Here is a 23,999-nt window from a genome sequence, read left to right on the forward strand (position 1 = left end):
GAAAGGTTGCTTTATATTTAAGAAAATAAAAATGTTTGCATTTTTCAATGTAATTTATACTAATAATGAAAATAAGTCCTAATTTTATAACTGTACATATAATTATCAAATGAATAAAGCATAGAACTCTACAGAAACATGAATACTTTTAAGTATGGAGCTTGTTGCTGGTTCTTATTCCTCCAGTTATATTCAAAAATCCATAAAAAGAAGCCTTTAGATTTTCAACTATTTTAAATCACGTTTTAATATCAGCTATTTAAATATACAAGAAAAAATTAATAGGACAAAAACAGATCAATAGTGGGCTAAAGGGAAGAGCAACTGAGTACAAAGGGTATAAATTCTGAGGTTATGGAAATAGTCTGTATTCTGATGGTAGTGATTATATGACTTACAGAACTATTCTCTAAAAAGAGAAAATTTCACTTTATGTAAATTAAAACATTAAAGAAACAAATACTGAGGCTGATTAGAAACTGCAGCAATCTCAAAATTCACATTCATCAAAAAGTTGACAATGCTCTCATCATTTCACTTCTTAATAAATATTTGATATTTGCACTTATAAATCAAATAAATTTCAAGGAATGAAATACTTGCCCCTCATTTTTATCATAGACATAAAACTATAAATCACCCAAAAGTTGACTTAGTGAGCAGCATACTATAGTGCCTAAGAGTATTTTTGAGTTAAATAATCTCAAATGTAAAATTTAATTGTGAGGACTAAGATATTTGCAAGAGTATTATTTAAGTCAAAGTCTATGTCTACCCCCTCTTACTCCTTCAATTCAGTGAAAATAAGTAGGAAAAAATATGCCTTGCTCAATTCTTTAAGATCTATAAAGAAGCTATGATAAACTAGAAAAAAAACAGCTGATTAACCTATCCCTAATTAAACAAAAAGCTCTAACTCTTCCTCAATCAAGACTCAGCCTATGTAGTAATTATGAAAAATTTTACTTTTTCACTCACTTTTGCCACGCTTTCTCACCAAGGTGCACACTTTTGTAATGAACAGTGAGATGATCCCTATGACCAAAACATTTTCCACATTCTTCACATTGATGAGCCTTTTCACCTAAAAATAAAGTTCCAAATACTTTGATTATAGTATACATTTCAGTTTGTCCCCCCCCCCCATAAATAAATGACCAAACAATAAGATCACATGTTAGGAAATAAACCAAGAAAGTAAAACCACCTATTATTCTGGGCTATTTCCTTTATATTACTTTCTTAAACATCTTTCCTAAGGGAATCTATATTTAATTTCACCAATGTAAATCCTTTATCCACTTGGAAAAGAAATTAATAGCCTTCTGCTGTAGATTTCAAATCTTACCTTTCAATGTAAAAGAGCAAAATAAATGAAATTACTTTAAAACCCAGGATATTTTTTAGTTGTTTATATAGTTATATATGTCTAGATGTGAACACCTCAAATGAACATACATTACATTGAAAAGAGGCTGTTTTACTATTTATAAAAAGGACCTGAACATTTTCAGATCTTTGTACTTTGCTTTTTTTTTAAAGAAAGAGTGAGAGAGAGTGAGAAAGAGGGAGAGAGAGAGAGAATTTTAATATTTATTTTTTAGTATTTGGCGGACACAACATCTTTGTCTGTATGTGGTGCTGAGGATCGAACCCGGGCCACACGCATGCCAGGCGAGCGCGCTACCGCTTCAGCCACATCTCCAGCCCCTGTACTTTGCTTTTGAAAGATTTTCATCTGTGGGATTTCTTACTTTTGCAATGAGCCAAAATGCAAATGTAATGAAAAATCCTAGGTGATTTCCTATTTTTACATTTAGCTACAAATACTTGGTCTTTAAAAATCACTATCTCAGCTGGGTGTGGTAGCGCACATCTGTAATCCAGCGGCTAGGGAAGATGAGGCAGGAGGATCTTGAGTTCAAAGCCAGCATTAGCAAAAGCAACTCAGCAAGAACCTGTTTATAAATAAAACTACAAAAAAAGGCTGGGGATGCAGCTCTGTGGTCAAGTGCCCTGGTTCAATCCCCAATAGTAAAAAACTATAAAAAACTAAAAATTACAAAAAATTGAAAATAACTGCAATCTGCCTCACTGATATGATTTAAGAAAATAACTACTATTTGTTGTATACTTTATATTTTAAATTATGCTTATTAGAATAATCACCTGTTCTACTATACTCTTAGAGATGGCTCTTTCCCATTATTGTGTTCACATATTTGACTCTCTTAGAACTTCCTGAACATCAATCTAAGAGGAAAATATGAAAGAAATCCCCAGAATGTAAAAATTATAAATACAGTATAAAGATCTGAAATTGATCAGGATTATTAAAATACTCTTTTCCAAAGATGCTTTCAAAATTTAGTATAACATAAACAATTACAATCATTTTCCTTTAAAACACCAAAATTTTGTTAACTATTGCTCAAATACAATCAAAGTGGGAAATATTATCACAGTTTCTTCCATTAGGGATGTGACAATAGCAATAATTCCACATATCACCATGTTATGCAAATTCAAATTTTTTGAGAATTTGTTTAAAATTAAATTTTAAACTATACTTTGTAGTTACAAAGGGTGACCAAATATATGATTAAAATTTCAGGGAATGTCATAAAATTACTTCTCTTTTAGATACTTCTTTCAGAAAGGCTTTTAGAATCAGCATTAAAAAGGAGTAATCAATATACAACTAATTATTAAAACTACAGCTAATGTAAACATGATGTATTATGATGTTCTTTTTAGGTATTAAAAAATTCTGAAAATAGAAAACAAAATATAGCCTACCTGAATGTATTTTTTTGTGCTTTGTAAGGTGGTCATGACGAATAAATGTTTATCCACATTCATCACACTCATATCTTTTGTCATCATGATGACTCGTAAGTGAAGCCTATAAAGAAAAAAAAAAGTGCAGACCACTGAAACAGATGACAAATACTTGAAAATGAATACATAATGAAAAATGGGCTGTCTAACCAACCTCCTTCAGGTACTATTTGTCTTTTATCTGTGACTTTCAGAGCCTTTCTCAGTCTTCTGTTCATTGGCCCCAGGGTTCTATTCACCACTTCCAAAAAAGCATTTTAACATTTGCACATGCTTAAACCACTTTTGGATAATATTTCTTCCCAGCATGTTAGATCTTAAGTCTATTTCATGAATCTACCAAATATCTGGGGTTGTTATCTGACTGGCCAAGTCTTAGAAACATCGAAAGGAGGAATATTACAGGAATAGAATCAGACAAATGGAATAACTGTACAAGTGACTAAACACATGATAATAATAATAGCAAATAACACAGCAAATAACTGAAGATTAGTACTATTCCAGAAGACAAGTGATACCACTTATAAATTGATAGTTCAGAATTTATTGTATTATAAAAAAACTCAACATTATGAAAATTACACTTTACCACTCTTTGCACTAGTTGAGGAAAATGGAACTCCTTTTATAGTCATTCAAACACAGATTATAAAGGTTTTGATTATTAAAATTGATTTAACTTGAATCCTTCTATCCCTACAATCTATTATATATACATACAATGTGTGTGTATATATATAGACACACACACTCTTATCTTTTGTCACATATACAGTATACACATATATATACACATTATATATATATATATATATATATATATATATATATATATATATGTATGTATATACATATACATATACATATATATATATCCTAGTAAAATGAAGAGCTCTCTCATTCAAGTTGCCAAAATAAGTGTTGATTCTACCATAACTAAAATAAGTAATCTAACTGGACTGGATCTAAAGGAAAAAATATCTGTCTAAATTTAAGAGAAAAATGATAAATGAAAGTGTAAACACTAAAGCCTTACGACTAAAATTCTAGAAACCATTTATAAAATTAAAATGATACAAGCATTTCCAAAAATCAGTTATATATCTAGAAAAACATTTTCATAAACTTCAAATGTGGTCAGAGATTCATTCATAAAATTGAGAATTCTAGAGTTTTAAACTTGCCATGTTTTTATACTAAAGATATTCTTGTATAATTAAGAATGAAGAAATAGAGCTGGGAACGTAACTCAATGATATAGCATTTGCCTAGCATGCTCAAAGCCCTGGATTGGATCCTTAGTACTGCAAACAAAAACATAAGCAAAAACAAACAAACAAACAAACAACACCAAATTTGAAACAAATAGGTTCCAAATAAATTCTCATTCAAGGAAAAATAAATAAATATTAAAATAATAACTTAGTAAAACCTTTAGTAAATTTGGCAATGAGGAAACATTTAATAATATTCTTTATAAATCCTTTAAAATGCAAATAAATATTAAAAATTGTAGAGAACAGAAAGCTTTTTATACAATTTTACATATGTTTAGAAATATTCAACAAAAAACATTATAAGAAATAAATAAAATGGAGATGTAATTGTATCTTACCTCACATAGGGAAAAATAGCTTTACTTACCTGTATGAGCTTCCATGACGAAAACTTTGTCCACAAATACTACAAAGATGAGGCTTTTCTCCACTATGGATTCTCAAATGTTCTTTCAAAGTAGTTCTGTGCTAAAAATACATAAATTTAAAGTTTTATTATATACCCAAGTATATACTACAAATTTCCAGAAAGATTAATAGAATAGTATACAAAGCCAGAGATATTATAGCAATTCTTTTTCCTACAATATTTTTACTCTCTACTGAACAGCAGTATACAAATATGCTTGTTATGTCTTTCTCATTAAAAATAAATTAAAAACACTGATTGTGGCATTCTTTGTTATTGGTTGCTTACAGATTTAACCGTATAACTTAAGCACACTTTGAAGAAGTGTAAGTAAAAAATGCTCAATTATCACTATTGAATTGGGTAAAACTTATGTGGATTTTAGTACAGAAGGTTGAAAATATTTAAGGAATTCAGTTTATGAGTTTTTCCTTCCAAATGTGTGCTCATTACTTGTTAGATGTTTTAAGGCAAAGAAAACAATACAGGTGTTACTGACTTTCAGGTGGTGATGTATAAAAGGAACCTATATAAAGGATATAATTTTTCCTCTTCCTAAGTCTTCCAGTTCCACTGACCTGGATGGGCTAGTGTGTAACCATTACAACTCCAAGTAAACCACAAGCAGCAGTCCCTGAAATTCTAACATTCAGAATTTTCCCACATACTAATGTGCTAAGTAAACATGGACATGTTATTTACAAGAGGAAAGGAAATGAAAAGCAAGTGAGACTTGCAGGCTTTTAGCTGTCAATAGTAGTTTGTTTTTTAATTTCAGTCTCATTAAAAGGCTTAATATGAAATGGAAGTCAAGCTCCACCAGCAGATGGTGCACTTCTACAAGGACCTCCAACACTTGACAAGTAACAGTTCCAGCACTGATTAAAATACCCCCCCCAAATAATCAGACCCCTACCTTCTAAGTAGTTATAGTAAAAAGATAGAATTATCTTTGTTTTTCTTTTGGCTTACTTTTTATTTTTACAGAAATACTATTAGTAGAAAAATTAATTTATGCCCAAACAATAGTCTATATTTTTTCTATCTATAAATGATTTTATATAATGTACTATAATGATTTTACTATACCTCCATCATATCCATCTATTGTTTTAAGAAAATGACATTTCTCACTGCTTTAGACTATGAAACTTTCACATCCTGAAGAGTGTATAAAATAGCATTAAGTACATGTGCAGATTAAGACTTAAAGCTTCTCCTTAATCTCATTTTTTACTCCCTCCTCAGAAATAATTATTCCCTTTTTGTTGTTGTTTTATTCTGAGGATAGCCCCAAAATAACATTTCTGTGGAAGAAATTAAATATCCTTAATTAACATTAGCATACAGAAGTTCTAAAGAGAGTGAATAGAGGCAAGAAACCAGACCTCCTCTAGTATTCTGTTCTCCTAGTTAAAAGATAAAAATGCTAGCAAGTAATCTAACCAATGACAACCCTCAACAAGTCTTAGACCACACTAATACCAATATGGACTACACATTGCATATGTCACATATCTGACATTTTGGTATTTTCATGTACTATCCTCCTGTCAATGCCCTTTGCTTGTCTCCTATGTTAGAACTTTGTTTTCCTCTAGCCCTTGTCTTCACCTTTGTGAGATTATTCTTGCATTTTGGTAGTACACACTCTGTCTTAGTTCATGAGAAATAGAACATTAAAAGCTATTTTTTTAACACCATGAAAACGTGTCAAATTCTATTCTCAGATGCAAATGTTTTCTTTTAAGAACTGGAGGTTGGGATTATTTTTTTTCCAACCCACGACAGCCGCCTCGCGAGGGATCCTAGGGAATGTAGTTCTTCTTTGCCCGCCCGGGACCCAGTCATCCGGACTACATTTCCCATAGCACTCCGCGCGTATTTCCCTAAGTCTCGCGAGAATTCTGGCGCGATCCACCCGGCAAGCGGGTTCTTGCGTGGGCCGCCGGGAGTTGTAGTCTTCTTCCAGAAGCCGCACCCGCCTGCACCGGGGAGGGGGCAGAGGAGAGACTACAAGTCCCAGGTGTCGCGGCGTCGCTGTCCGCAGGGCGGGGGGGGGGGGGGGGGGTACGAAAGAGAAACCCGGGGGCGCGGGGTGAGTGAAGGGCTGGGGCGGGAGGGGGCCGCAGGCCGGACAAAGACCTGGAGGTAGAGGTTGTTGCGGGCCGCATGAGGCCCAGCGGACTCCCCCAGTGTCCGGCAGTCCGCCGCCGCCTCGCCCAGGAGCCGGGAGGAAGTGCGGTGGGCGCGCAGACGGACGCAGGGCCAGAGGGCTGCGAGGAGGCGCCCTGGAGCCGGCAGGGCGCGGGCTCGGAGGAGGCGGGGGCGGCCCTGGGTCCCGGGGCTGCCCAGTAGTGCGGTCAGCGACTCGGGTCTCCAGCTCTGTTGGTCCACTACGCCGAAGCGGCATTCAGCGTGCAGCTTGGGCCGGGTATGGACGCGTTTCTTACTGCACGTCGGCAAATGCCCCTGCACCTCTTGGCTGAATTCTGAGCTGCAGAGCCCTGCAGATGTGAAGGTGTCAGACTTGTCCTTTTTGTTGTCGTTTGTCTTAGTGTTGTATACCGGGAAGGCAGAAGTGAGAGGGGCTTCTTCGCGTTTTTTTGTTTGTGTTGTTGGTTTTTGTGGTGCTGGGTATCCAACCCTGGGCCTCACACGTGCTAGGCCGTGGGAGCTCTGCTGAGCCCTACCGCTCCCCCCACGGTTTTCCTCTGGTGAAAACCTGGCAGACAGTGTTTGCTTGAAGGCCCAGCCTGGGCGGTCAAGGCTGGGAAGGAAGTTTCACAGCGCACCTCATTGTCCTGTTTTATTTCTTGCTAAGAGCTACTGACCAATAGTTTGTGTTGGGCCAGGATTAATGGCTACTTTATTTTTAGTAGCTCGTAGAAGGAAATGAGATCTGGATTTTATTTTCCTGACACATCCTGCTCCCAATATTCTTCCCAAAAGCCAAGTAAGCAAACATCTTGACAGGTAGTCACCTGAGCTATCTGGTCCATAGGTAGCATCCCTGTGTGCCAAAGGCACCACCAGCCCCCCACCCCCTTCGTCCTGATTGTTCTCCCTGTTAACTTGGGTTTATCAGGTAGCTTGTTTAAAGAACAACCTCTTGCCACCGTATCACTGAGGTTTTGGCACCCTTAGTGTGGAGACACCCTGGATAGGCCCCAGGTCCAGCCCTGCTCTGGTGGCAGCAACACCAGAGGTCTAGAATTCTTTTTTTACAGTCCATCAGATGGCTGACAGCGCTTGTTCTCTGTCAAAGCACAAGATGGAATTTTAGATCAGGAGGGTTCCGAGCTTTCTGTTCTCTAGGGTCCTCTACATCTCCCTGATCAGCAGATGGAGTGACTCACTAGAGTTGCAGGACCCAGAGAAGGGTCCCGTCATTCTCTGTCCTGGCTGACCTTAGAGGACAAGGGTCAAAATATTGGCTGCTTTTTCCTTGGCCCTTTTACTTCCTTGACTTTGGTCTCCAAGTTTTTGGTTTTGAAACACCCAGCAAGCCTGTTTCACCAGTCAGATGGCCAAAGTTGTGACTTAGTCCTGAGTTCAGTTTCCTTTTTCTCAAAGTGGACCATGATGGAGCAACCAGTACTGTCCCCTAACTCTCCTGTAGTTGGCTGTCAACAAGTTCACCAGCACCATGAATCCTCATCATGGGAATGGGGTTCCTTGGAGAGCCAGGCCTGCCCAAGAAAGCTGGAGCAGGGGCTACTCTCGGGTCCTATCCGGGTTGCTAAGTTTGTTGTTGAAAGCTTGATATTGAGATTTTCAAAGTAGAAAATGAACTGCATTTAGTTAATTGTTGAAGTGTAATTTATGTCCAGTGAGGGACACAGGTCTTGTATCCAGTTTCATGAGTTCTGATATACACATCCACCCACTTACTCCATGCTCCTGTCAGATGTAGAACCTGCCTGTCATCCCTTGAGGTTGCCTTTCAAGCCTTTCAGGACCCTGTCTCAGCAAGTGTTTGTGACCTGACCACTTTCTGTAGTGTCATGGAGTCCCATCCCACCTACAACTGTGCCACCCACCACTCAGCCATATGGGTGTATTTCTGGTGTGGCTAAAGAAGTTATGTGCAATTTTGGACCGTTTTTGTGCGCATGTGTTTTTCTTTCTCTTGGGAAGACAAGCAGGAGTGCCACCGCCATGGCCAGGTGTGCAGTTCCTCAGCTCTGCATCCCCACCATCCACGTGCCTGGTGTCCGTCATTCATCTCCCATGGTGTGATGGTGGCATGCACTTTTCTTCTGTGTATTATGTGCTCAGATGTCTGTTCTGAAGTGTCTCATAAGGCTTCATCATGTTTTTTATTACTGAGTTGTGACAGTCTCTTCTGTATTCTATAAACAGGGCTTTTGTTAGGTAGTATTTGTCTTGCAAATATTAACACCCCACACTCTTTTTTTTTCTTTTTGGCTACAGGGGATTGAACCCAGAGGCTCTTTACCACTGAGCTATGTTCCAATCATTTTTAAGATTTTGAGGGGCTTCACTAAATTGCCTTGGCCTCCAGAGTCCCATTCTTTGAACTGCCTATTCATGTTATCAATAGTGTAATTTACATTTTTTTTAAATTTTGGAACAGATTTAGACTCTTATTTTGGAACATATGCACTTGCCCCGAGATAATGGCTCACCTGACCTTGTTCGAACTTGCCCTGAGATAACCACGGGCTCACCTGACCTTGGTGCCCTTCACTGTGCATGTCCCCAGCTTTGCCCCTCCAGGGCCCTATGCAGGACCCCATATTGTGTTTGGCTGCTGTGTCTTCCCCAGGCTGTGGCTGTGTCTCACTCTCTGGTGAATTCTTAGGATCTGAAGAGGCTTGGTGGTGTGTTTGTAGAACATCCTGTTTGGGTTCCTCAGGTGGACTGACATGAGGGACTGTCACGTCACTCATGGCAGACTGAAGGAGCACCAGGGGTGATCAGGTGAGGTGCTGATCCCATCACACCCCTTTAGGGCATCTCTGACGTCCACAGACTACCCCTGGCCTGGTTGAGATGGTGTTTGTAGGTGTCTCTGCTGCAGAGTTGCTCCTTTCCCCTGTCCCTGCTGTCTTACAGTGAGTCTCTGTCCAGCCCATGCTGGGGATGCTATCTAGAATTCCTCTGTAAAGAGTGTCTCTTTCGTTTTGTGTTTGGCCATCAGTCATGCACTGTCGCCAGCATGGACACGCCCTGCACTGGCCATGGTTCATGCGCTGTTGCCAGCATGGACATGCCCTGTACTGGCCATGGTTCATGCACTGAGGCCAGTGTGGACGTGCCCTCCACTGTCTGTGGTTCATGCACTGTCACCAGCATGGACGTGCCCTGCACTGGCTGTGGTTTATGCACCGAGGCCAGTGTGGTTGTGCCCTGCGCTGGCTGTGGTTCATGCACTGTTGCCAGCATGGACGCACCCTCCACTGTCTGGTTCATGCACTGTGGCCAGTGTGGACGCGCCCTCCACTGACTGTGGTTCATGCACTGTGGCCAGTGTGGACGCGCCCTCCACTGACTGTGGTTCATGCACTGTGGCCAGTGTGGAAGCGCCCTCCACTGACTGTGGTTCATGCACTGTGGCCAGTGTGGACGCACCCTCCACTGACTGTGGTTCATGCACTGTCACCAGTTTGGATGTGCCCTCCACTGTCTGGTTCATGCACTGTCGCCAGTGTGGACGTGCCCTGCGCTGGCTGTGGTTCATGCACTGTCGCCAGTGTGGACGTGCCCTGCGCTGGCTGTGGTTCATGCACTGTCGCCAGTGTGGACGTGCCCTGCGCTGGCTGTGGTTCATGCACTGTCGCCAGTGTGGACGTGCCCTGCGCTGGCTGTGGTTCATGCACTGTCGCCAGTGTGGACGTGCCCTGCGCTGGCTGTGGTTCATGCACTGTTGCCAGCGTGGACGTGCCCTGCACTGGCCGTGGTTCAAGTATTGTCACCAGTGTGGCACTGTGCACTGGCTGTGGTTTGGGGCTCAGCCGTATATTTCTGCTTGTGTAGTCTCAGCTTTGTTGTTGGGGCACTTTCATCTGGCTACTGTCTTTTTTGATTTTTGAGCACTTTCTTTCTCATGCTATAAGGTACTTTGGGCTCATACTCTTATGTTTCCTGCCCTAGACCCAGAATCAGCCACTTCTCCAGGGAGCTCTCATTCCTAAGATTGGAGGGTGGTCTTAGAAACTAGAATCTAGGGGGCTGGGGATATAGCTCAGTTGGCAAAATGCTTGCCTCACATGCACAAGGCCTTGGGTTCAATCCCCAGCACCGAGAGAGAGAGAGAGAGAGAGAGAGAGAGAGAGAGAGAGGGGGGGGGGGAGGGAGGGAGGGAGGGGGAGGGGGAGAGAGAGGAGGGGTGGGAGGGAGGGAGAGGGAGAGGGAGAGGGAGAGAGAGATGGAGGGAGGGGTAGATATGAGAATCAAGGCCCAGGTACTACTTTTGCTTCTAGGACCTCAGTGGACAGACTTGCTGATAGATCTGATTACACAATCAGATCTATGTGTCTGTAATCTCTAACCTGGAACATGCTATTAGGCTGTTGCCACTCTGGGTAAGACCCTGTTGCCCACCATCTGCAGCCCATTTCCTTCTTTATTCAGCCCCAGTGTGCATGCAGAACACCCTCAGAATTGTTCCTCATATCCCTTTGGCTCGTTAGAAATAAAGTTATCAAGTAGAGCACAGAGTTCTGTGAGTTACAGTGGAGTTTTTTGTTTTGTTCTGTTTTGTAAATTCCTTAGGATCATATGTAAACAATTGTATCATCTGTATTGAGACAGTTTTACTTTTTCCTTTCTAAACCTTTTTTTTTTTGTACCAGGGGTTGACCCTGAGGGGTCCTTAACCATTGAGCCACATCCCCAGCCTGTTTTTGTTTTTTATTTTGAGACAGGGCCTCACTAAGTTGCTGAGCCTTTCTAATGTTTATGGCTTTTCTTTTCTTTCTTTCTTTCTTTTTTTTTCTTACTACATTGGCTAAAACCATAGAACAGTGATAAATTAAATAATGTAATGACCATACTAAAAAGGAGAAAAAACACATGATCACTCCAGTAAATGTTGAAAAAGCATTTAATAACATTTAAACCCCTTTCATGATGAAGGAAAAACCTCTTAGCAAACTAGGAGGAGAAGGGAGCTTTGTCTGTGTGGTAAAAGGCATCAGTGGAAAACCTACACTAGATGTTGTACTTAGCAGTGAAAAATATGAAGTACTTCATCCCTAAAATCAAGCAGCTGGCATTGCGCCTGGAGCCCTTACCTTGGTAGTAAGGTCAGAAGTAAAAACCAAGTTGGTTTCATCAGATCATAGAGGACAAGTAAAACTGCATTTGCAAGTGATGTGGTTATGAAGAGATCCTAAGAAATATTTTTTTTAAAAAGCTAAGTATATTAAGTAAAATCACAAAGATCTTGGAAATAAAAGTTTATATGCAGAAATTAACTGTTCTGTTACGTATTAACAGCAAACTATTAGAAAATGAAATCAGAAATTCTTTTCTGTTTATAATCATACCAAGAAATAAAGTATTTAGTAGTAAGTCTAACTAAAGATATGGAAAACCTCTTCACTGAGAACACGGAGCACTGGCTGTGGGAAACTGAAGTGACCTAGCATGGGGGAGAGCACTTAAATGGAAGACTTGACATTGTTGGAAGACCAGTCCTCCCTGCAGAACTCATGCAAGCCTTTTCTGTGAACTGACAAGCTGATTCTCAAACGTGGATATGCATGTGACCTAGAACTGCCCACACTGTTGTCAGAAGCAGGTTCTTGTGGCCTGACCTCTAGCTGTGTATACACAGCTTCAGCAAATGGAGTATCCTGTAGCTGAGGTGGCTGTGGAGTGATGCTTAAGAGGAGAGCAGTTGCCCAGAGACAAGTACAGCAAGGCTGGGAAGGTGGTTAGAACAGGTTTACTGCAAGGCCAGGGAAAGACTGAGGGGCACCCTAGACAGGGATGGGCAGTGGTGAGGGAGAGGAGGCCCAGCCTCCCTGGGTGGAGTGCCACTTAGCCACTGAAAGGCACAGATGTGCAGATCAACAAGGCACTTCCAGAGGCCCTGTGCCATGTGACATAGCCAGACACAAAGCTAAGTGATCTCTTTGTAAGAAATTCTAGAATACAGCTCAGTGCAGTGGCATATGCCTTTAATCTCAGAGGCTTGGGACACTGAGGCAGAAGGACTGCAAGTTCAAAGCCAGCCTCAGCCACTTAGCCAGGCAGTAAGCAATTCAGTAAGATCCTGTCTCTAAATAAAATACAAAAAAGGGCTAGGGATGTGGTTCAGTGGTTGAGCACCCCTGAGTTAAATCCCTGGGACCAAAAAAACAAAAGAAATTCTAGAAAGCAGATTTGTGGTGATAGCCAGTCAGTGGGTGCCCAGGCCAGGGTTTGCAGGAGGAAGGGTTGCAGAGGGCTGTAGTGCAGATGCCCTGATGATGTGCGCTCACAGATATGTGGTGTGCATAGCTTTCCAGAACCCCCAGGTTGTGTGTTGTAAGTGGACGAAGTCTGTTGTGTGCTAATTGAACCTCAATAAAGCTGACTAAGCAGTGCCAGTGTGACTGGAGTCTTGGACTTTTGGTTCCTTTTGTGACTTGACCTGGCCCTGGTTACCTTTCCCAGAAAGTGAGAAGGGACCCTGACACCAGTTTTCCCCAGGGCATGGGGAGATCTACTGAGCACATGTTAAATGGACAAAAAGAAAGGGTGAGACTTGACCACACCCTGTAGGTGAGGGGCACCATCTAAGAGGACTAGCTTTGAAGGAGGATTTCAGGAAGTGTGCACTTTTAGTGGGGTGGATCGCTGGCACTCTTCCAGAAAAGGCAAGCGCTGCTGTAGGCAGGAGGGCACTGGACCTCGCATCATAGAAAACTATCCTGCAGGACTGGACACTGTCTGAACCATACCGTGTGGTTACTTTGCCAACAGACCTGGATGAATCTGGCATGAAGCAAATTACAGGACAGATATGGGCCCCTCCCTGTCAAGGGACCAGAGCTTGTGCCCTCAGTCTTTGCCTTCCTGGGCTGTGTGGACCCCATAGTCCTCTCCCCCGGATCCCCAAGGGGGAACTTGCCCACTGCCCCAGGCCAGTCAGAGAGCACCGTTCCTTATTCCCCAGCCTCAAACTGGAGCATCTCTGCATTCTTCCTGAGGACCTGCCTGGAAAGGAAGTGGGGACTGCTGCTGTGGAAGAGTGTCCTTGGTGCCAGAGTGTCCTACAGTCTGCCACTTCCACCCCGCAGCTGTGTTTAAGTGCAGAGTTTCCTGGAGGTAACTAACATGAAAATATGTATCCAGCAGTGTCTGTGACGTTACGCCATGAGAATCACCCTGTGAGTTAAGTGAAATTTGTTGAAAGTAATACAAATGGGGGGCTGGGGCTGTAGCCCAGTGGTAGAGCGCCTGCCTTGCACATGTGAGGCACTGGGTTCCATCCTCAGCACTGCATAAAAATAAATAAAGATTATGTCCATTTACAACTAAAAAAAAAAAAAGTAGTACAAATGATATCACTTCAAGGTTGTGTGGTGGGTGCTGCTAATGCTCTCTCTTATGTTACAAATGTGAAGTGAAGCCAGGCCTGCTGACCTGGGATACCAGCAACTGGGGAGGCTGAGGCAGGGGGGATCCCAAGTTCCAGGCCAGCCTCAGCAACTAAATGAGACCCTGTCTCAAAAAAAAAAAAAAAAAAAAAAGGACTGGGGATACAGCCCAGTGGTAAAGCACCCAAGTTCAGTCCCCAGTACCAAAAAACAAACATGGTGTGACTACTAAGCCCCACAATGGTCAGGTGACAGGAGTTAGGGTGAAGAAGTCTCCTTGCAATGTGTTTGCTCCCTGAATCCCTCCGCCCAGGACTAGAACTTTTTGGACTCTAGCATTATTCTGGACCCATGTCTGCCTGCCCTAGGGACCTAGCCACCCACGGGGAAAAAGTCTGGGTGACAATGCCCAAGACTCCAACAGAACCTTGAGAGGTGTCATCTGGTCTTGGGAGACCAGAGATGCAGTGACCTCGTTTGCAAACGCCAACCCAATGAACCTGTTGGAGAGAGATCAGGATGCCCCTCTGACCAACTCTGGACTCACCTTGCTGGGAAAGTGGTCTTCACAGTGACCAACAGCAGGCCTCACCTAATGGTCTTGATTCACAGGCCTTGGACCCTGGGCCTGCAGAGCTCAACAGTCAGGTCCATGAACTCCACGCCCTCTGGCCAGGCTTTCTACTGAGCACCTGGGTGAGGAGCTGATGTCAGCAGCTCTCATCCTGGATGGGCAGGTAAGGGTGCCCTGGACCGCACCCACAGACCTCACAAGGCAGAGACCTGTGCGCATGCCCCTGCTTGCCACAGCCCATCAAGCCTGCCAGGTCCTCCCCAGCTCTGGGCACTCTCACTGGCATTGCAGCCCCTTCCCTTTCTCACGTGGCACCCCCCACTTCAGAGCTGCTCATTTTGCAGCCCCGCCCCTTCCAACTATGGCTCCACCTCCCTGACATGTTCCCTTCTTTTCCTGCTTGTGTCCCTGGCACTGCCCTCCTCTCTCACAGGCCCCGCTGTCCTCCTGCTCCTGGCATGGCACTGCAACGCTTCACGCTCCTGGCTGGCCTTCTGGTGTGTGTTGCCAGCAAGTCCACAGAAAGCGAGGTTGGTGTTCCTGTCACATGTCCAGGTGACCATCCTCCAGGGAGGCAGTGGGCCCTTCCCTTTAACCTTAGGAGTCTTGGCACTCAGCCCTAGGGATGACGGAGTTCCATGCTGGGGTCCAAGGGGCTCGTGTCTTGAAGAGGGCAGCAGACATGCCCCCATACGGTAGCTGTTTGGTTCTACCTTCTAGAAGACTGCCAGACCTACTTGTTTCTGTAGAGCGCACAGGGTCTCTGCAGATGCAGCCTGGAGCTGCCTGCCCACGTGCTATTTGCTCAGGAGAGCGACAGTGGGGTATCATGGCTCTGCCAAGCTGGTGACACTCCAGTATGCTGAGCTTTGGTGTCCAGAAGAGCTGAGCCAGGGCCGGGTGGCAAGAGGGTGGGGTGTCCCTCACTAACCGGGACAAGGCTAGTGTGAGGGTGCAGCCACTGGGCCTCGGCCCCTCCTGTGTGGTCTTGATGCTGCCCTGTGTCACTCACACTCCTCAGATGCCCCTCACTATTCACCATACTAAAGTCACAGGAAACAGTGGCCCAGCAGTGACAGTAGAGTCACACCTGGGGACCCTCCTTCCTCAAGGTCTGTCAGCTGCCCTGCTGTCAGTGAAGGCCAGTGCTCAGCATGTGTATTGGACATGGGTTCAAGGGTTGGGCATGAGTTCATTTCCCCTGAACGGCTGGCCTGGCCTGGGCACTTTGTCTGAGACCAAGCTGCAACATCAAGGGGCATTCATTGGTGGAATTGCAGAGGGCATCAGTGAAGTGCCCCTCCCTGTGGGGGTATGTTGGTCATGCCAAGCCTTGGCAAGGCCCTGCCAGCCTCCCAGTATTCATCGTGGTCCAGGAGAGTGTCCCTTTTCTCAAGACTGTGTCATTAGAACTGGTGCTGCAGTTCCTGGGGTGACTGCCCTGTTTCTCCCTGTGGCCCACAAGGTGGGAGGTTGAGGCTGGAGCAGCTCTGCCCGACCAGGGAGACCCTGTGGAGAAGGGGCCTTGGCCACCTCAACTTCCCTAGTGAGGTCTTCAGGGCAGGGAGAGGAGACCCCATGAATGGACGCCCACAGCCTGGGACATCTCCCCAGGTGGGGCTGGACACCTTCCGACCCCCGTAGGTGAGGAAGTGTTCTTTTCCTCAGCCGTGTGACTGAGGCACCTGTGACAAGGGACAGACGTGTGAGAGACAGCATTTGAATGTGAGTTTTACATTACACGGGAGCCTTCGTAAGGAACCCGTGTCCCAGAGAAGTGGGGGTGCTGAGTGATTATGCGCAGGCTTGAGGAAGAGGGATGGTCCTGACCAAGTGTGCTTGGATGGAGAGTGTGATCTGATGGCCATGAACCAGGATCTGTCCAGGTGGGGTAATCAAGATTCTTATCTGTATCTTCCTCTCCTTGGGCATGGGCAAGGCCCTCTCCCTTGGGGTCTCCTGGTCTGCCTGAGGGACAGAGGGCAGAGGAGATCAGAGAGACCTGCTTTTGCTCTTTCTCAAATGCACAGAATTCTGAGTCCTATCACCTCTAGGCCGCAGTGCAGATCAGGTTCCCAGGGCCCCTCCTGCCTGGCCTTTGGGAGTGAGGAGGCTGCTGTGGAACCTGTCTGGTGGGTCTGGGCCCCAGGCAGTTCGTGTGGTCATTCAGTGTTCAATGGCCTCATGCCCTGCACAGCTCAGACAGTGCTATCCTCACCTTGGAGGGGCGCCCAGGACCACGGGGTAGAATGGATCAGTGAATCTTGAGATGTGTCTGGTCAGTGGTCCAGTCTCCACCGTGCTGCATTGGATCTCCCTGGCTCATTCTGTACTACACTGAAGTATTCCCTGGAGACTGCCCAGAGTGGGGCTCTTGCAGGGGCAGGTATGTGTTCTCACCTGCTTCTAGGCCAAGGGGGAAGCTGGGATCCTGTTGCTGACTAGAAGACGCAGAGCCATGAATGCTCACAGTGGACTGACAGTGTGGCCCTTGCAGAGCCTGCCTGTTGTCACCCCTCCAGGCCCAGCAGCCTGAGTGCTGTGTGGATGTGATGGACGCCAACACCACATGCCCAAGCACAGGCCTGTGTGGCCCAGGTGAGCCACTTTGTCATAAGCAGTCCCCTGAACAGCTACCAAGCCACCATCCCATGGTAGGCATTGTCCCCGCCTGCCCCTCTTCAGTGGTGAGGACAAGAATGGTTTAGCCCCAATACAGCTCATGTAAAGTGCTAGCTTTCAACACCCACTATCAATGTTTATGGACCCTATGTCTCTGGCCTCAGTGCTGTGTTGAATGTTGGAAAGAAGTACAGGGATAATACCCAGTCGCTACCCTTACAGGAAGCTGGACGACAGCTGCTCACATGCTGTTGGCCAGTAGAAGCTAGGCCACTCCAGCACCTGGGCAGGGAGAGGGTGGGACTTCAGGTAGTGATAGTCTGATATGGAAATTTGGCTTGATCCTGCAGGGAGACCCCGGGGGGAACAGTACAAGGATGCAGTAGTTACAGATGAGGGTTGTATCTGCCCTGAGTGGGTCCAGTGAGTGTGGAGTGCCTGAGGCAGCTGCACGCATGCCCTGAAGGAAGTGGTCCTGGGGGAGCCGTGGTCCTTGAGCCTGGGTGGCAGGAGGTGGAGGCCAGGCCTCCAGTCCTCCAGAGCATGAGGCTACCACACTGTTAATCTCAGATTCCCGTCACCAGCCTCTGGACTGTCTCTTAAGGTGTTCAGTGAAGGCTGCGGCCTCCTCAGCACCAGGCCTCCACAGGAATCTGGGGCCAGAGTGACGTGCTTCCTGTGGTGCTGGTTTCTTCTCTGGAGTTAGAGCCTTTTGTTCCACCCAAACTTCCAGTGTCCGTGTTTTTGAGTGACCGTTGATTTATAAACTCAAAAGATACAGAAATGCTCCAGGATACAGTGAACTGGCCTGGATCCTGCCTCTACTGAGAGCCGCCTGCCTTCTGTGTCGGCTGCTATAGACGCTGGAACGCAGACGGGAGCACCAGCTGCATCCGGTGCAGGAACGGGACGGTGCTGACCTATAACAGCTCTGAGTGCAGGAGCCGTATGTCTCCCAGATTGCTGCCCCCATACTCCTCCCAGATCCTGGACTTCTCACAGGGGTCCACATTGCCAATTTTGGGGAAACTGGAGTGGCCGCCCTTGTCCCCACAGAACCACTATCCATCAGCAAACAGCCCCCAGGAGCCCTTTCTTCCCGAGTCCCATGTCCATGAGGAACAGCTGTGGGGCGAGACTTGCTAATGTCTGGTCTCAGATTCAGGCAGTGTCGGGGTCTTTCTTGGGTCCTGTGCCTGGCCCTGGCCTCCCCTCTGTTCTGCTCCCCACAGTTGCTGCCTGGGGTGCGCAGTTCCCCATGAACAGAAGCACAGGGCTGCCTGGATGGCCACATTTTGGTAAGTCTTAGTTCACCAGGCCAGAGCCAGGCCTGGGGTAGAGGCTCCTTAGAGCCATGGCAGCACAGACCCTGACAGCTGATGGGCCACAGTAGGGTACCTTGGAGGTCACGATCAGACTTCAGACCCAGCCATGCGCTCTGTGACAGGGACCCTGACCATGAAGTAGGGATTTCTGAGAATCCAGTGGCTCATGAGGCTGAGGTCTGTGGGCTGAGTGTGGCAGGTACTGGGTGTGCCCTGGTGTGGGGGGGTGACATATCCTCCATGGTCTCAGAAGGGCTGTTGGTGGAAGCCTTCACAGCCGCACCTTCTGTCTGGTCCTTGCCTCATTCCATGGCTGCCATGGCCCCTGTGACCTCAGGCCCCAGCAGGAGTCTGCCCATCCCAGTGGTTTTTCCAGGGCATAGGCTTCTAAGACTGCAGGCATATGGGACACCAGAAATGACTGCCACAGCACTGTCCTCGAGGCGTTCCCTGTCTCTAGGTAGTCACTTCTCCCTGGCCTGCAGTCTACTTGAGTTGAGGGCCTGGTCAGGCCAGGGGTGGGAGTGTGGCTAGGAGTGGCTGGGGAGGGTGGGACCAGGTGAGAGGGAAGATCCGGACAAGGCAGGAGCTGGGAGAAGGGCCAGCACCGGGGCGGGGGGGGGCACCATAGCCCAGCTCCAGAGCAAGGTTGCCTCCTTTGCTTGAGGTGCCTGAGAGGCTGTGGGGACCATCATCCCAGCCACTCATCTAGCAGCCCTGGGCTGGACCTGGGTCCTAGATCTTAGGCTCAGAGTTCTGTTCTGAGGCTCAGCTCTTCCCAGGAATTTGAGCCTGGCCTTCCCCTCCCCAGAAAATATGTTTGAGCTCCAAGGTGGCCTCAGGCCCAGCACTGGCCTGGACTGCAGAAGCCAGCAGCACAGAGCAGTGGCCCATAGGGAAGGGCCAGCTCTGACACCTCATGGCCTCCTATAGCACAGGGCTAGTTGGATGGCAAGGCCATGGGCCTGGCAAGGGCACCTGTGCCTCAGGGTGAAAAAGTGGCTTCCCCAGGCACCTAAAGCATCTCCTCCATCCCATGGTCACAGTTTGTCCACTGTCCTTGGCCCTGAGCCATCCTGTCCTGACACTGAGCAGGTTCAGACGGGCAAGGAGCAGCTGCCAGCACCTGAGAGGTAGAGTGCAGCAGAAGCACCTGCTGCAGGTTGGAGCTCTGACCCTGCACAGTCTCAGGGGGAGCCTAGGGTCTGAACTTCTGGAGCATGGAATTAATGAAGGCTTCTTTCCCTTTCACCTTCCCCTCCCTCTCCCCAGGAAGCCTGGGCCTGTGTCCAGGTGTGCTGGCCCCTTGCTCCCTGTGAGGGCTCAGGTGTGTTCAGGAATGGTGGCCTGGGTTGGGCATGGACCCCGGGCCCCTGGCATGCCACAGTTGAGACTGGCCACTAGAGCGGCTGATTTGCCTGCAGGGGGTTCCCACGTGACAGCTTCCCTCTTCCTGGGGACGTTCTTCGTCAGCGCAGGTCTCATCCTCTCTGTGGCTGGGTTCTTCTACCTCAAGTGCTCCAGTAAGCTCCCCAGGGTCTTCTACAGGAGAGACAAAGGTACTTCACTCTGCCTTCTCCCACTCAGGGGCCTAGGTGGTGCCCAAAGGGACAGAGTAAGTGCCAGGACCCCTCTCTGCCTACGTTACACCAACATTTGGGTGCCCTCTGGGGGCTACTATAGCTTCAGGTCCTGAGAGTCCAAGGCTGGGCTTCTGCTGCTGGTAGGAGTCTTGGGGTCTCCAGTCAAGTTAGGTGCCTTGGGGTCAGCTCCCAGAAATGCCCACCCAGCATTTCTGCCTTCCAGGCCATCCCTAGAGCAGAGTAGACCCTGGGTGTGGCCATCTCAGGTGGCCCAGGGAACCCCAGTGGAGGCACCCATGCCCTTATGCATAATTGGGGGCTGATGGCCACTGCCTCACCTGCAGCACCTCTGGGAACCCAGAAGATGGAGGGGTCTCTGTCCCCCATACTGGGTTCTTGGAGCCAGAGAAACCACCTGAGGAGCATGCCTTGTATGCTCTGGGAAAGTGGGAGGGAGGTTTCTGGGAGGTGGCTCTTCCTGGGATGCTTGAGTGGCTTGCCCCAGGTGCAGGCCATGAATGTGGCCAAGCTGAGACTCAGCTGAGGGCACTGCTGGGCAGAGTGTGGAAGTGGTACCAGATCCAGCCTGGATCCTGGGAAGAGCCTCTGCCTGCCTGTGGACCTCACTGGATGCAGGCAGCTGCTTGGCTCCAGGGTGATGTGCTGTTTTCTTCTGTAGCCCCAGGCCTGCAGCCTGGCGAAGTCGTAAGTAATCTGCACCCTCCCGGCTGAGCATCCTGGGCTCCGTGTCCCATGCTGAGCACCCAAGATCTCACTCTGCCTCTCTCTCCTTTCAAGGCTGCAATGATCCCCCCACCACAGTCCTCAGGTAAAGGCAGGTTGTGTCACCCGGGGGTTCTTGTCTCTGGGCCGGTTTCCAAATGCCAGACCCAGGGACCTCTACAGGTTTGCCCCTAGACACACATGCCCACCTCTTGGGTCCCAAGGAGACACTACATGAAGGAGGGACAGGCGCTTGACAGGCACACCTGGTGCCCATCAGCCTACATGGCTGTGTGCTGTCCCTTCCTCTTCAGGTATTGAGACTGAGAGAGGAGAACCCGACACAGGGCAGACCTTCCCCTCACTTCCTCCAGCCCTGCTCAAGTCCATCTCTACTTGAAGGGTACAGGGAGCAGGTCAGCCCCTGGGTCTTGCCCCACCAGGCACCCCCACCCAGTTGTGACCCACTATAAGAGGAGACTGTGAAGCTAAGTCCCTGACCACAGTCACAGCTGTGAGCCCAGAGCAGAATCACCCAGCCTCCCTCCCCAGGCCAAGCTCTTCCCACCGTGCAGAGGGCTGGTGGGGACAGGCAGCGTGTTCCTCTCCTCTGGGGCAGAGCAGTTCCTAACTAAGGCCCAGCCTACCCTGTTCCAGGCAGCACTTGGCTCAGGTCTGAAGCAGCCTCATCCACAGCATCTGCAAGAGCACAGGGGCCCCAAGTGGCTGAGGCCTCATGGCAGAGTATCCCCAGGTGGCTTAGACAGCAGGAGCTCTGACAGCTCTCCAGGTTGGACGTTAGAGACCAAGGAGTGGGAGAGGGGGACATTGGCTCCCAGGTCTGTGGGACCCTCGTACCTTCTCAGCTCCTAGGCTCAGCTCCCTGGGCTGTGGCTGCATCCCCTCTGTCTCTGCTCCCTCATGTCTTTTTTCTTTCTGCCTCCCCTGAGGAGGGCACTGGTCATGGCAGTTAGGGCCACCTGTTTGAGGCAGGAGGGTCTCATCTGAGATCTAAATCACATCTTCCCAGACCTTTTTCCCAAATGAGGTCACACTTGCAGGCTCTGGGGCTTAGGACATGGTCCTAGAAATGCATAATGCCTGCACCTTAGTCTTAAGGGACAGCCGGGCCCTGATCCAGGCCCAGATGTGTGGGTGCAGGGTCCCAGGGTTTAATGGGAAACAGCCAGGCTAGGCTCCCGGGGGCATCTGGCAGGAGGAACTGGCTCTTGACGGGCAGGGGCGCCTGGTCTCTTCCTTGGTCAGAGTCAACAGGCCCCTGTGGTGCCCCACACCTCCAGCTACATCCTCTGCCATCCTTGAGCCTCTGTCCCTGGCTCTGACAGCTCATCTCTGACCCCTTTCAGTGCGAAAACCAAGATATGTCAAGTGCGAGCGGCCCCTGGACTGGGCCTCGGACCCTTCTGCCTTCTCCACAGCAGAGGCCCGAGTCAGCAACGTCTGACCTGGAAGCCGATCAGACTGCACTACCTGCGGCTTGGAGGCTGGAGGACCCCTCAGTGAGCCCCCACAAAGGGCCTTGTCACCTGGGGCTTGGGACAGGCCAGACCTGGCTCCCAGCGAGTGACAGGCTGAATGGGAACCCACCCACGGGTTCTTGAAAGTCCTTTTGCTCCACCCACACTGCTTGGTTTGACCAACAGGAGCAGGCCGATGTGAGACTGGGGGCTCAGGCCACAGTCAGACCCACAGCCAGAACTGTTGGAGACGGCAGGGGTCACTAGGCTGCTTTGCACCTGGAGAAACCAGGGTAGCAGGACCCCTCCAGCACCACCCAGCCCAGTGGCCCCCACAGACCCTCTGAGAGGAGTGAAGCTGGGGCCTGGCCGGCAGGCAGGACAGAGCTGTGAACCAGCTGCCTGAGACTGAGGCCTCCAGGTTGTCTGGCTCCCGTGGTGGCTGGGAGGCCACAGCCACACCCTCGGGAGCTACAGAACTGAGTTCCCTGAGGCACTGCTGTCCCATCCCAGGCCTTGCACCCCAGGCAGGTCACACTGGCCAGCAGGCACCCAGGCTGGGCACCCACAGTGAAGTGCCCACACATGGGTCTTCCACATCTGAATCCCCAGGTTTTCTGGGCCCGTGGAAGGCATACTGGCCAGCGGCCCTTGCCCAGTGGTCCTGTCCCAGCCATCCCAGGCCACCAGACACGGCCTGCACATGGCTAGCTTGGCTGGGGCCATCAGCCAAGGCTTCCTGTAGAGGAGGCTCGATGGTGGCCGCCTCCTACGTGCTGGGCTCAGCACTTAGTGGTCTGTCACTGTCCTCAGGTGTCCTGCCTCATCTCCATCGAGCCTGGCCCACTTCTTGGGGACGTGGCTGTGCTCTTGGCACTGTGATTCTGTGTGCAGCTCCTCATCCGCGAGTGGTGGACTTGATCTTTGAGGCTGGCCAGCCACTGGCCCAGCAACAGGGTGGGGTGCCGATCTGAAGTCAAGTCGAGTAAACTATTCAGAGCTTCTCCTTCCCTGCCTTCTCAGGGCCCTAAGGGTCATCTGTTCTTTTAAATATGTGTGACTGCCACCCCCTTCGAGGCCAGTACCACCCACCCCACTGCCATATGCAGGGGACAGGGAGACAGCAGGATCCAGGAGTGCTACTACCTAGTTCCTAGTCGGGGGCCTCAAGTCAGGGACTGCCTGGCTCCTGCCAAGGGCCCACCCCTGAATTCACCCCTTCAGCTCTCAGGGTGTCCCCCAAAAGACAGCTTGCTCCAAATCCCCTTGTTGGAGAGGGCCACCCGAGGTTCCTTGGGACCCAAGATGGGAAGATGTGGGCATCTCTTCTGGGCTGTTGTGGAGAAGAGCCAGGCCTGGCAGGGGCATGCAGACAGGGCCATGGAGACCTGGCAGGGATTGCCAGGCCTCATTCACACCCTAGAAACCCTGAGGATGAGGCTACAAATAGCAGTCTATGGGCTTGACTCGCCCTTGGGGAAACCCCCGTGTCCTGGCCACTTGAGCCCAGGGCAGCAGTCCCTCCTCAAGCCCACAGGTGGACAGTGCTTTGGGAGGCTGGTGGGCATGGAGGCATTTGCTGATGGGCATCAGAACTGGCCAAAGAG

The 23,999-nt window shown here is 48.3% G+C and overlaps 1 protein-coding gene across 1 annotated transcript; it reads left to right on the top strand.

The window, feature by feature from the left end:
- The first annotated feature begins 6,660 nt into the window (after positions 1–6,660).
- On the top strand, positions 6,661–23,398 carry LOC143387961 (uncharacterized protein C1orf159-like). Its single transcript, XM_077108178.1, has 11 exons — positions 6,661–7,051; positions 13,664–13,815; positions 14,700–14,824; positions 15,095–15,191; positions 17,184–17,259; positions 18,113–18,229; positions 18,516–18,581; positions 20,033–20,167; positions 20,871–20,896; positions 20,990–21,020; positions 22,282–23,398. Exons 3-11 carry the CDS (start codon positions 14,817–14,819, stop codon positions 22,377–22,379), a joined length of 654 nt encoding a protein of 217 aa, XP_076964293.1. The 5' UTR covers positions 6,661–7,051; positions 13,664–13,815; positions 14,700–14,816; the 3' UTR covers positions 22,380–23,398.
- Positions 23,399–23,999: the final 601 nt, after the last annotated feature.

The sequence above is a fragment of the Callospermophilus lateralis genome, unplaced genomic scaffold, assembly GCF_048772815.1.
Source record: "Callospermophilus lateralis isolate mCalLat2 unplaced genomic scaffold, mCalLat2.hap1 Scaffold_183, whole genome shotgun sequence".
Lineage (NCBI taxonomy): Eukaryota > Metazoa > Chordata > Mammalia > Rodentia > Sciuridae > Callospermophilus > Callospermophilus lateralis.